At 34.9% G+C, this 14,053-nt stretch overlaps 1 protein-coding gene across 4 annotated transcripts in view; it reads right to left on the minus strand.

Moving 5' to 3' along the window:
* Positions 1-14,053, minus strand: part of LOC150091364 (ralBP1-associated Eps domain-containing protein 2-like) — a 303,767-nt gene that overhangs the window by 83,356 nt on the left and 206,358 nt on the right. For all 4 annotated transcript variants that reach the window (XM_090383441.1, XM_090383448.1, XM_090383421.1 and 1 more), the window contains one exon: positions 10,435-10,516. In XM_090383441.1, the coding sequence (XP_090239567.1) occupies positions 10,435-10,516 (82 nt within the window). The remainder of the gene's footprint in view (positions 1-10,434; positions 10,517-14,053) is intronic.

The raw sequence follows: 14,053 nt of genomic DNA on the forward strand, positions 1-14,053 counted from the left end.
AGTCGCCAGGGACTGGAGATGTGCAAATGTGACCCCAATTCACAAAGAAGGATCAAAGGGTGACATGAGTAATTACAGATCACTTAGTTTAACTTCTGTTCCAGGGGAAAATAATGGAGTCATTGGTTAAAGAAGCATTGCACAATCATCTAGACAAGACTGCAGTAATAATTCAGACACAGCATGGGTTTCTTAAGGGAAACTCTTGTCTGACAAATTTGATTGGATACTATGATGTGGTTACAAAGGAACTGGATGCAAAAAAATAATTTTTATATCATATATTTGGATATCATGAAGCTTCTGATACTGTTGCTCATGGAAAACTACTGTACAAATTGGAGCAGTATGGCATTAAGGGCAAGTTGCTACAATGGATAAAAGGGTGGTTGAGTGGGAGAAGACAAAGAGTGGTAATCAATGAATGCTGCTCTTCATAGACTAATGTTATTATGGAGTCCCCCAAGGTTTGGTGTTGGGCCCACTGTTGTTTTGTATATTTATCAATGATATTGATGAAGGTAAATTAAGCTTAATGTCCAAGTATGCAGATGATACAATGGTTGGCAGGGCTGCTAATGACAGTATGCCAATTCAACAGGATCTAGAAAAGTTCGGCTGAGAAGTGGCAGCTGAAGTTTAACATTGACAAATGCAAAGTACTGCATACGGGGTAGAAGTAACCCCAGAGAAATGAACCAACTGTGTGGTTCTACACTGAGGGTGGTATAAAATGAAAAAGACCTGGGAGTAATTGTGCAGTCAGATATGAAGTTTTCTGAGCAGTGCAGACAGGTTGCCAGAGCAGGTGATGGACTATTGTCAATGACAAAGAAATTTTGCTAGTAGGGAAAAGGAGGTGATTATCCCTTGGTATAAGGCAATGGTCAGGCCATGCCTTGAGTACTGCACACAGGTAGGTCTGGAGGCCTCATTTTAGGAAGGATGTAGAGTTGCTTGAGCAAATACAGAGAAGGGGCAACAAGATTTGTGAGGGGAATGAAGGGGTCTTCTTACTAAGAAAGGCTTAAGTTCTGCGAATTGCAGCGTCTGGAGACTAGGCACCTGCAAGGTGATCTGACTGAGGTGTATAAGGCCTTGAATGGGTTGAGGAGGCTCAATTCTGATGGGCTAGAGATTCAAATTGAGGAAAGACCATTGTAGAATAGATGTGTGGAAATTTGCCTTTATCCAGTGGGTAGTTGATTGCTGGAACAAATTTCCATCTGTCGTTGCGGAAGTTTATAGCTTAAATAAATTCAAGGAGGAACTAGACAAACGTTTAGAGGGAATTGGTGTGTGAAATTGTGTTTTTTTTTTTTGTCTGATGCTACATAAGCTCATATGCCTGCTTTCTTGCATCATATGCCTCTACTACTAAATCAGAGTCCTGTTCTTTATAACAATGGGACTCATCAGGGACTACTGTAGATGCCAAGTTTCTCCCCTCAGCTAGAGATGAAATAAAAAAAGTATATCAGTGGAACGCTAATTACAAACAGCTACATCTGGAGGAGAATACAGTTACTGTTCATCAAGTGCATTACATTAGTTACAAAGTAAATTTTTGTAAACAGCACACGACATCCTTTCTTTAACTAGTAGTCACTGGATATTAAAAACCCAACAAAGTAGACATAAAAATTAAAAAAGAGAGAATTACTGTGTTAAAGTGTGCAAACAAGACTGGAAATCACAAGTTAAAGCCACTGTGCATCAGTAAAAGTCAAAGCCCCCAGTGTTATAAGCTAATAAACATGAAACCTCTACTTGTGATTTATAAAAATAGCTCTAACACTTGGATGACGAGTAATATTTTTGCTTCACGGTTTGCAAGTCGGTTTGTACCATCATTGAGAGACCACTTGCTTTCCAAAAATCTTGGAGAAAAGGTTACTGTTGGATCATTGCTCAGCTCATCCTTAAGCTGATGTCCTGAAATCAAAAGATGGCAAGATCAGAGTTGCATTTCTACTAAGGAATTCCTGGGCACTAATTCAGCTCATGGATCAGAGCATTTTCTGAGCTTCCAAAGCTCACTATTCTCGTGAATTACTTGGTGTTGTAAACTCAGAAATTCGAGTTCTATATCTGAAAACTTTAACACTGAAAGACAGTGCATACAATATTGGATTAGCATGGGAGAAAGTAACCTCAACAGCAATTGAAAATTGCTGAAAAAAAAAAATGTATTGGTCAAGATCACCAATAATAACTTTGAATTGGCAACATTTTCAGAAAAAGAAGCAAAGGCTGCTTGTAACAGACTTGGTGGCAGTCATGGAGCAAATGACCTGGCTGCTTGGATTGAAGGTGAATGTGGAAGCTCCAGCTGCACATTACCTGAGCAAGAAAGAAATCGCAGTCTCTGTGAACAGCGGGAAGACAATCAACAAACAAAAGGCCAGTGACATAGGAAGTGACTCAGAAGATAATGTAGATGACTAATGTAAGAGAAATGCATCAGAAATTAACAAAGTGCTTGAAAACATTAGTGAGATGATGGTGTGGTTAGAACATCATAGTGATTGTGAACATTTCATTTATTGCAACTGACCACCATTAAGAATTATGCACTGAAAAAACACTGTCATCAGTTCCAGCTAACTAAATTACATAACTATTTCAGAACAGATGATAAGATGACATGTAAAATGTAAGTCCATAACAGCATTGTGTATTAGTAGAATGTAAATGGAATGATATAGCCTTTAATACTTTGTCTTTTAGTCTATATATATATATATATATATATATATATATATATATATATATATATAGAATCAAAATATTACAGAGTTTAAATTATAAAATTAAAACTTAATTATTAAGTGTTAAATATAGAACGAACCGATTAATGCCAGCTGCAGCTCCAGCTGGCTTGAGGCTGCATCGATTTTCAAACCATGGAGGGCACTTACACTAACTTATCTAATTGCGGTATATATATATATATATATATATATATAGTGTTCTTACCGAAGACTATAAAAATGATATTTGGTAAAGTTTACCGTAATAGGTACCTGTCAAGTGTGCAATGTTAATGTTATTGCACATAGGGCAATTAGGCATTATAAGTGCATGAAATTATATTAGTCAATTTCATTTAATGGTATCTATCTGTAGAGAATTAGGTGTATAAGAACCAAACTAACAAGTTAGTAAAAGTAAACTAGCTTTAGCCTGGAAGGCCTATACAAAATTATATCAATGAAAAATATATTAAAAAGTAAGAGATTACTTCAATCTTTTTCATGGAATGCTTCCAGTCAATTCTCGCCCATACGTGAAAAATAAAATAAGATGAAAAAAGGTGGGAAAAAAAAAACCGAATTAATGAATTCCCTCACTCATAGAGACACAACCAAATCCGATGCACAACGGAATCAAAAGCCGAGAGCCCCAACCCGACCCCGAAACACATCAAACCACCGCAGCAAGACCATGAGTGCGAGAAGACATTGTGTCAAAATAAACAGTTAAAACTGCTTCCGATAATAAATAATTAAAATAACTATTAAAATCACAATTAAAAAGATTAAAAACTATTAAAATTAAATGGATTAAAAGTTATGATTTGGATGAATACTCAAATTAAACAAAATGCACTGCTGTTTCCCTTCCTATATTGGACAGTTCTACTTACAGGGTGATAGACCCTCTGTATTCACAAATTTAGTAAACCAATACAACAAAACCCTAACTGCATATCGTAAGAGTGATTTTATTTCCATGGTCCAATTAAAAGAGCTGAAAGCGAGGACATACAATATTCCTCTACTTTTTGACAGGTTAAACTTCATAAACCCAGTTTTCCCGTATGCCCTACTGTATCTTACAAAAATTCAGCATTTTCACTCTTAGCTGCTTATACACTTATACAACATCATTAAACCATTCAGACAGTTGATTAGGTTTGGCATAAAAAATTATGACACTTTATTTAATAGTATTAAAGATATTACGCTTGGCATTCACGATAAATTATTTTCATTAGATGTTACCTCTTTGTACACCAATGTAAATGTGTACTACGCTCTCGATGTAGTTTGGGAACTGTTAAATAAAGATTCTATTGTGATAAATCACACTAAATTACCCAAAAAAGTTCTTGAAAAGTTCTTCTTGAAACTAACTATTTTGCGTTTAAAGAGACTATATACAAACAGGTTTTTGTTTACCAATGGGTTTGAACCTGAGCGGTCTTATAGCGGAAATCTATCTTGCCAATATCGAGGACATTCATTTAACACCATTTCTTCCCCGCATTACTACGGGAGAAAAATTGATGATATACTTGTTATAACAGATCACAACACCACTCAGGACATTCTGCACATATTCAATAATATTCACACGAGACTACATTATACACTGGAGGAGGAACAGACAGAAACAAAAGCTCTAAATTTCACTCTCACACGTGACATGCAAAAAATCCAAGTTAGCATTTACCAAAAACCCACCAATTTGGGGATGTACCTGCATTACCGAAGTTATCATCCATTCACTTATAAGAGATCCATCATATTTAACCAGTTTTTCAATGTTCCACGTCTGAACCCACCTTACACTTAGACACTGTTACACTAACCGATAGGTTTTTAAATAGAGGTTATCCTCACTCCGTTATAAATCAAACCAGATTACAGGCTAAAAATAAGACAGCAAATATTTTACCCATTAATAATACCAAAAAAACACACTTTATTTCCATACCGTACGTTGAACAATGGTACAGGCAGCTTAATAAACTTAATAAACTCTTTAGAAATACTGAATTCAAAATTGTAGCCAGGCCCATACAGAAGCTCCATAATATATACTAAAAAAAATCACACAATTCTTCCTTCTTGCTCAGCACAGGTAAATGACCTTGTGTACAAGATTTCGTGTAGTCAGTGTGATTCATCGTATGAGGGTTCCACTCGTTGCACGTTAGAGTTATGTGTCAAGCAACATGCTGCTTCCATTCGCACGTCGTGTGCAAACGCGTCGGAGTTGGCTTTTCATGCGGTCAGTGCTTTTCATGATGGTCACGTATTTCTATTCAACGAAGCAGTAATTTTAAATATACAACACAATTACATAAAAATTCCATTAATGTGCGACGGCCTTATCTAATTTCTGGTCTTTTTTGCGCATGCACCAATATAAATAATCTCTCTATATTTCAGAGTCAAATACACACACAAACACTTTGCGATATTCCCATCCTGTAAACACAGCAATCAACCGAAAAGTGTGGTCTGCTTAAAAAAAAAAAAAAAGAGGAAGGGGAACAGCTGTGCATTCCATTTAATTTGAGTATTCATCCAAATCGTAACTTTTAATCCATTTAATTTTAATAGTTTTTAATCTTTTTAATTGTGATTTTAATTATTTATTATCAGAAGCAATTTTAACTATTTATTTTGACACAATGTCTTCTCGCACTCATGGTCTTGCTGCAGTGGTTTGATGTGTTTTGGGGTCGGGTTGGGGCTCTCGGCTTTCGATTCCGTTGCGCATCGGATTTGGTCATGTCTCTATGAAGTGAGGGGAATTCATTAATTCGTTTTTTTTTTTTTTTTTTTTCCATCTTATTTTATTAGTCACATATGGGAGAGAATTGACTGGAAGCATTCCATGAAAAAGATTGAGGTAATCTCTTACTTTTTAATATATTAAAAAATTGTGGAAGTTATTGAGCCCTGTAGCTCTGAATTTTTCACTAATTAATGAAAAATAGAAATAAAAATAAAAAATGATGATGAACATGAAAATAACAATAAAAAATGATGATGAACATGAAAATAACAATAAAAAATGATAATAAACAATGAAAATAAAAATGTAAATAATATTCTTCCACTTGGTCATCGGTCTGCTACCACACCAAAATTACATTAAACAATACAACCTTAAAAGAATTAATTATAAAACGAAAGAACTACAAAATAAATTCGTCATTACAAATACAGATAAGGTCAATAACAACTTCAGCGTTATATGCAAAAAATTCTACATAGACATGTTTAAAGAGGAGATGGACCACTGCGATATATATAAGCTCGTGAACTCCACACCTAGCTGCATTACCAAAAAACTTATAGCCATTCACAAAAAAATCAAATTAAAAATAGATAATACAAGATACCCTTTCATATACTGGATCCCCAAATTCCATAAAGTACAGATTGGAAAAAGGTTATCACCTCTGGTAGAAACAGCTACATAAAACCATCCAGTAATTTAATGGAGGACAAATTAAATATTATAGTCAACCAACTCACTAACACTAAATTTATCTCCAATAACAGAAAATATTTAGACTACATCAAAAACAATAGAATCAGAAGTCTATACACTTATGACTTTAAAAACCTTTTCACCAGTATATCACACAACAATTTTAAAAAAGTTCTTTTACACTACTATGAAACTTATCAGAATATAATGGGATGTAATAAACAGCATTGGCATGACCTTATTAATCTTAGTGTCAAAAACAATTACTTACTTATAGGAGACAGCATTTACGTGCAGAGTAGGGGAGTGGCTATAGGGGCTAGTAGTTCTTGCTCCATAGCCAACCTGTACCTGCATTATTTCGAAAACAACATCAAAGAAGAAATTATATTCTACAAATACATTGATGATGTCCTGGTTATCAATTTCGACAATTTTAATATTATAGCCCAGGAAATTTATCCCGCAGATTTAACAATAGAATGCACCAACCTGAATAGCAACCTACAAGCTTGCTATCTCGACTATCCTGCTATCTATTCATAATTCGACAGCCAAATCACTATCACCAATTAAAATGTTTACACTCGACATTATGATAAGAGAGACCATTTCAGCTTCCCAGCTATAAAGCTTACCAACTGGAAGAGCAATTTGGCTGAACATATCCGTGGCAACACTATTAGATATCAGACAAACAGGTTAATACACATCTGCAATAATCTAGATAACATGATGGAAGCAATAAAAAAACTGAGAGATATTCTCATCAAGAATAATATACCTGCCAATTACAGCAGACATCATATTAAAGCGGCCATACTTGCGAACCTCAACCTACACCACCCCAACACCAATCCCAATACACTTACTAAGATAAAGATTATTGCCCAGAGAAATTACTTCCCAATTTTGATACCCGGATTTACTGCACTCAGAAGAGGCTTGTCGTCAGACTGCACTGTAACCTGGCTGACCAAAACAGACAATGTAATAATTGGTGATATTTTCTATTCTTTTTGATTTGGAATATGATGGCTCTCTATCGGAAATTTGTGGTTTCACTACACTTGAAATAACGTTAGTGTCCAAATTTTCACATGATACACCAGCGCCTCCGTAGCCAGGTGGGCAGGAGCAGCAGTGCGTAGCACATGCTTCTTGATTAGACCAGGGTTCGAGCCCGTAACCACCAAATATGGAGGATGCGGAAAGGTCAGGGAATGACCACCGCATATCCCCGGAGCAATATGGCCTTAGTTACTAGTGCTCCTAAAAACCAAATAACAAACAACAACAACAACACATGATACATTTCTTACCCTTTCAGCTTCTGAAGTATCTCTAGAAATGTCATTGTCGTCACTCCTTGACCGTGTTGTTCCGATTACCCAATTGTCCGTGGTAAAATACATAAAAATATATTATTTTTTTCTTCTTAATTTCAGAAAAATGAAAAACTTTTTGCAGAAGAATGAAAAATACATTCAAGTTGACGTGAAAGCACCGAATTACAAAGCAGCATAAAGTGTGCGTGCAACAGACTTGCTATTTACTTCCACTGAATATTCACACCTCTGGCCTTTAGGAAATTCCTGTAGGAAGCACGAATTAAGAGCTAAAGGAATTACGGTTCAGCAATTGAGCAGTACTGAGAAGTATACATATATACTTAGAAGTTACACTAGTCTGTTGCTTTCTATTTGTCTATAACCAGTGAGCAAATTAAGGCTCACAAGGACAATAAGTGAGGAAGACACCTGTATCGCACTTGAAACCACCCTAAAAATAAAGAGTGGCAATAGGGTTCATTCGTATCTCAGACTTCATTTGAGTAGTAAGGTCTCTACAACTACATATTGAAAAAATAATTTTAATAACAGGTTTTTTAGCCTTTATGTACACAATAACTAATTTTATTTAAAAATTGCCACGACTCCCAGAAGGGTCAATGCTCCATAGTTTGTGCACCACTGGTCTGAGTATTTTCCTTAGTACTTTCCCTGACATGTTGATACAAATAGCAATTATCTAGTTAATTTAAAAATTTTGTCATCCAGGTGTGTTTCCTTCCCATTTGCTCCAATCAATTAGAGGCAAATTGAAATAACCCATAATAAGACATTCACGCTTACTTGACCACTCCATTTGCATGTAGAGGTTCTCGTTATAATCTTCACAATCACCTGGCCTGTAGATTACTCCCACTCTCATTATATACCTTGTCTCATTATACCTTTGCTTCCAACAATCTCAAACCATACAGATTCTATACGAGCATGCGAAACGCGAAACGTCTGAATCTGGGAAAACTTTTGTCGCGCTCAGGCTGCTTTTGATAAGAAGAATGACCCCTTCTATCTTCCTTATCTTTCCTAAATACATTATACATACCATACTGAAACTCATCATCCCCTATCTCCGGGTGGCACCACGTTTCTGTAAGCCCAATTATGTCAGCATGTTCAAATTATGTGAGCAGTTCGAATTCGCTCATTTTATTGACAACACTTCTGACTATATAAACAATTAAGACTTTAGGGTTCTTGTATAGTTAACTACCCTGACACACCCCTTAAAGTTATTTAAGCTTGCTTCCCTGGCATTTGCTACCCACTCATTTGAAATGTTTCTGCCCTCAGAACATCTTGCTACTATGTTCTGTTGCAGTAACAAACAAACGAATACTCTTGAGGTATGTGCAAGCATTAATTTGACCAATACTATCAGATAAACATGTATCTACATTACCCTTGTCCCCCCAAACTAGCAGTTTCTCTGAACCTTAAAGGTATCCTCAATAATTCTGGCAAAAACTCTTGGACCACCTTTGTTTAAATGTATGTCTCTACAAAACAGATTCCTTCTACCTAAAAGTGCAGGCCAAGCTGATAGAAATTTTACCCCAAAAGTCTTGCAGAGTCCTTCAAGTCTTAAGTTAATCCACAAGGCTTTCAGCATATAATCCCTCATATCATGCCTGGGCAGAATTGCAGACACAGACCTTGTGACCTAACTCACAACATTTCTTCAGCATGGTCCTGTGTTTGTCTAACAAATCATCAGATCACGTATGCTTAACGTTATTAGTCCCTACACGAATAATAATATTCTCTTTCCCCCCCTTAAAATCTGACAGTCTGTTGGTGATATCATCAATAGTTGCTCCCGGCAGACATACCCTGGTTCAAGTCCACCCATCCTTATTACAAAAAATATTTCCCATTTCCCTGACAATAGAGTCTCCTAATAAAACTAAGTCCTTTTTTAACCAGAGTAGTTTGCACTTGGTTAGTCTGTTCTGGGGCCCAAATTGGGAGTGCATCACTTGGTAGGTTGCTAGAGTCTTGAGTCCCTGATGAGCTCCCAGTTATGTTATTCTCGAGGGCAAGCACCCACTTTTTCAGTGACTCAAATTGTTCTAGCAATGCAACAAAGAAATGATTCCTCAATTGAGCTAGGATTATCCACTAGGTCGACCTTGAAATACATGCCACAGGTTCTACAGAGGATAAAATCATAATTCACCAGGAAATCACCATCGGCTATTTCCGTATGAGTCAAGTACCCTCTGACATGGTGTTCAAGGTGGATCTTGTAATAACCATTATGTAATTTACTAATTATTAATAAAAGAAACTTTCAAAAAATTATATTTATAATATAAAAAAAAATCAAATTATTACAGAAAAAATACTTATTAAAATAAAACTTTACAATATACTAAATAACCTTTGAAATCCTGCTTTAATCCCCTCTTATCTATACTTCTTTAATGTCACTATGAAGAGCTGTAATAGGCACGTCTGCTCGCTACGAATGCCAACAGCAGAATGACGAGAAAGCCAACAGTACAATCATGCGAGTCCATTTATTTATGAATAGGTAATTTTTTCAGTGAATTATGTTTATAGGTTTCACTTGCTTTTAGCATAGCTTACCAACCTACTCCAATAAACACTAGAGAAAATTATTACACCATAACAGTAAACAAGAAATTTGATTTAAATATCAAAAACTATATGTATCTAGTGAGATAACTAACACTGAGTTTGGATTATATTTAACCTTAACCACAACAAAACTATCATTTTAGAGGGCAATTTAATTCTAAGTCAATATCTATATAAAACTTTTTATCCTGTTTCACTCCATTTTAATTACTCAATAATTATGAAAATAAGTAGCTCTATGTCTTACCCTGATGATCCACTGCTATCTGATATACTTGCTGCTTTTATCAAAGACTGTGGAGGTGGCGGTATAGCACCCTGAGTGGGAACTACAAAAAATGTATTAATATCAGGAAACACATTCAAAACAGTTGTTTTCTATTGATATTTATAAGATTTGTAATATATAAAGTTACATAACCTACCTTAATACTGGGTAATATTTGAAGTACTGCCTTGTAATTATTTAATTTGGTAATAAATGTGTTTCAAAAGTCGAAGATATATTTCAATTATATATATAAGAATGTGTGTTATAAATGTTAAGCTGCAATTAACATTTAGTATACTTCTGCAATGCAAAACAGTCAGTTTACTTTACCAGAGAGAGTCAACATTCCATGATTGCACCATCTATGATATTTGTGATCCAAGTGAATTATAGAATGCTGCAGAGAATGATTATAAAAATCAATTATATGGTTCCAGTTTAACTTCCAGTGGTAAGATTTTTAAATTAAATTCTCTTCTGCATACAGAAAGCTATAAAAATTTTATTCATTATGGTACTTATTTAACTGTGTGATCAGTGTGCTTATGTCTTGATTTACAATGTCAGTTAGTCATTTGAGAAAACGCATATTTACTTTATTTCATATTAAAAAATTAAATCTCATTAAATTCAGGTTAAAATCAAACTCGATTCCTGGTTCAGACTTTTTTTCAATACTATATGATTTATCTTTGTATATGCAAAACTCGAGGCTAATATCATGAACAAATGTATATATAAGAATGGTTCTGATGATATATAATAGATTACAACCCTGTCAGTATTCCATTCAAATTATTATTATTATTGGCCATATGGTGCAAGGAAGCCTGCAGCTTATGCTGCACCATAAAAGAAAATTTCTGAATTACACCCAGAGAGAGAGAGAGAGAGAGAGGGGGGGGAGGAATAAGGGAATCGCCAAGAAAGAGAAGAATAACGATATCCAGCTCAGACCCTGGGTGTGACAAGCCCATACTCACCAAATGTCAGCCCTGGAGTGATAAAAAAACATGACAAGAAATCTAGATGAAAAAAAAAAATAAAATAAATAAAATAATTTGTGTATATAAAAAAGGGTATCTAAAAAATTATTTTAGAACTAATCATATAAACTTATATATATGCTGCATAATATGACTATTCAGAATGAAAAGAAATGCTCGATTATGGACATTTCCAATTCAAGGGAGGAATGCTTGACTGCAGAATTAGCAATGCATGAAATACAATGAGATAGATCACTGATTATCCAGTAATTGAACAGCTGACTCCCTATATTTTCTGCCAATCTGTCACGAAAGGCATTTGAGTTGCAGTATGTACTCATAATGCATGTGGAGTGGCTTTCAGTGTATTATGCACAGTGAAACAATGTACAGTCGATTCTGGTTATTTGGGACACATTGGGACTAGTGCATTTTGGCTCGATTAAGCGGCTGCCCCAATTACGTTACCAATTAAAAAATTAAATGATATGTGAAAATCGGAAGAATATTTTCCACAGGTTAGCAAAATAAAAATAAATTTACACTTACGTGCACAGCTTAATTAATACGTACTGATGTACATACTAACTAGTTGACATTTCTGTTCACTGACATTTGTGGCTGGGGGTTAAAATTTAAATTTAAAACAGTAAAAAAAAAAAAAAAAAGATAAGCAATCAATAACAAAGAACATGGCACACACACAAATTGCAAGTAACACGATACGTGCAAGTGAGAACGGAGTAACAAAGCTTAAAAAATAGGAATGAAGAACAGATTCTGAAAATTAATTTTTTATATGATTGAAGCACTAACAGAAAAGCCCAATAAACAGGGGACTGCTAATTGTTTTATGGTTGTGATCTCCAGAAATCCGACCGAACCACGTGGCATGGTCGCAGACAATCATAGTCGATTAAACAGTAGGTTGTCCCAATTAAGCGAAGTAAACCCTGGCTATTTTCTCGATTGGGTTCTGTTCTTTAAGATTTGTCCCAAATAAACAGCCCGATTAACTGGTGGCTCAAATAAGGGGAATCCACTGTATAATATTTAAATTGCTTTTAAGAGAGAAAACAATTACAGGAATTTCGGGAAGGAAAATAGCCTTTTTTATTATTATTATTATTAAAACCTCAAACATGAAAAGATATTAGAGCCTAGAGTACTTAGTACCATGTGTGTGGGTCAGAGGTTGAGAAGACACTTATTGACATTAGACTTGAATTTCTCTATATTATAATTTTCAGGAAATGTGTGAATAGAACATAGGTAATGTACAAGTGGCTATTAGATAGCCACTTAAAAGAATAAATTAAAATAAATAATAAATACTTATGTCAACGATATGAAACATAGCAGTAAACATATTAATTAACAAATTACACTGCATAAGCAGAGAGTAAAATATACAATATTTACAAAATAAGTAATTAAAATCTTAGCTGAAAACCAGTCAACCAAGAAATTAACAAAAATAGCCAAACAGAAGAAATGCAAAAACATATATACAAAACACAAAGAGACAATTAATTACAAGCAACAATAATCCAACAAACAGAACTCACCCAAGGCAAAGATATACCAAAGGCAAAGGCAAAACCAATAAATACTGTACAAATAAATTAGTTAACCAAATCAAAAGCAATTCTAAATTTAAATCTAAGTATAACAAATCAAAATCAAAATAATAAGTTAAATATTAAACAATAATTAATGAATATGCAGAGAAAATGTCTCTGCACAAAGTAATCTAATCTGTATACATATGTACATAACCAGCAAGTGCAAAGCTGCTACACAAGCTGCGAAAAACAAAACTGTCTCAAATAACAAGACACGCAGTATTAACAATAATGCACAGATAAGCATTAAAAAAACAACTCAACCTGCAGGGCTGAACAAAAGCTAAAACTATACATTTCCACTGCAACTGGCAGTAGAAAATAAAAATAATAGCAAGACTGGAGGAGGAGGAGAACAATGCCTCCAACCAGTCAGCCAACAAAGCAATTGGATCTGAGAGGGCGGAGAGAGGTCCATCCCAACCCCTCAGAACCAAAAACTGATTTACAACTAAAAATGCTAGACCAAGAACTATATGGTACTAGCAAAAATCCAACTGATTGCAGCTGCAATCAGGCAGGAAAGAAAAATACAACAACAAATAATTAGCCCCACAGGAAAACAAAATTAAATCAAAACACAAGCAGCAAGAGAAGCAGCCGGCAACTCCAGCAGTAAAACAGTCTAGAGAGGAAAATCATCTCACTCAACCAGAACAGCTAACAGAAGATTGGATCCGAGGGAGAGGTCCATCCACTCCTCAGAGCCAAACAGACACCACAAGAAGAGAAAAACTGTCTCTTCAACATAATCATGAGCTAATACACAAGTAATGTCCAATATAAACACTTAAGATTAACAACTGCTGATTCAAAAACACAATAAAATCAGTTACTCTAAATTTTGAGAGCAAACAGCAAATCAAACAAAAGCACCATGATATTAACAAGATAATTACAGTATTTACAAAATACATACAATTTAACACAGAAAAATCATTTCAGGCAGCCTGGACAGAGTTTGAAGTGGGAGAGGGGAGG

Source organism: Mastigoproctus giganteus, chromosome 1 (genome assembly GCF_048544385.1).
Source record: "Mastigoproctus giganteus isolate SK-2022 chromosome 1, ASM4854438v1, whole genome shotgun sequence".
NCBI lineage: Eukaryota > Metazoa > Arthropoda > Arachnida > Uropygi > Thelyphonidae > Mastigoproctus > Mastigoproctus giganteus.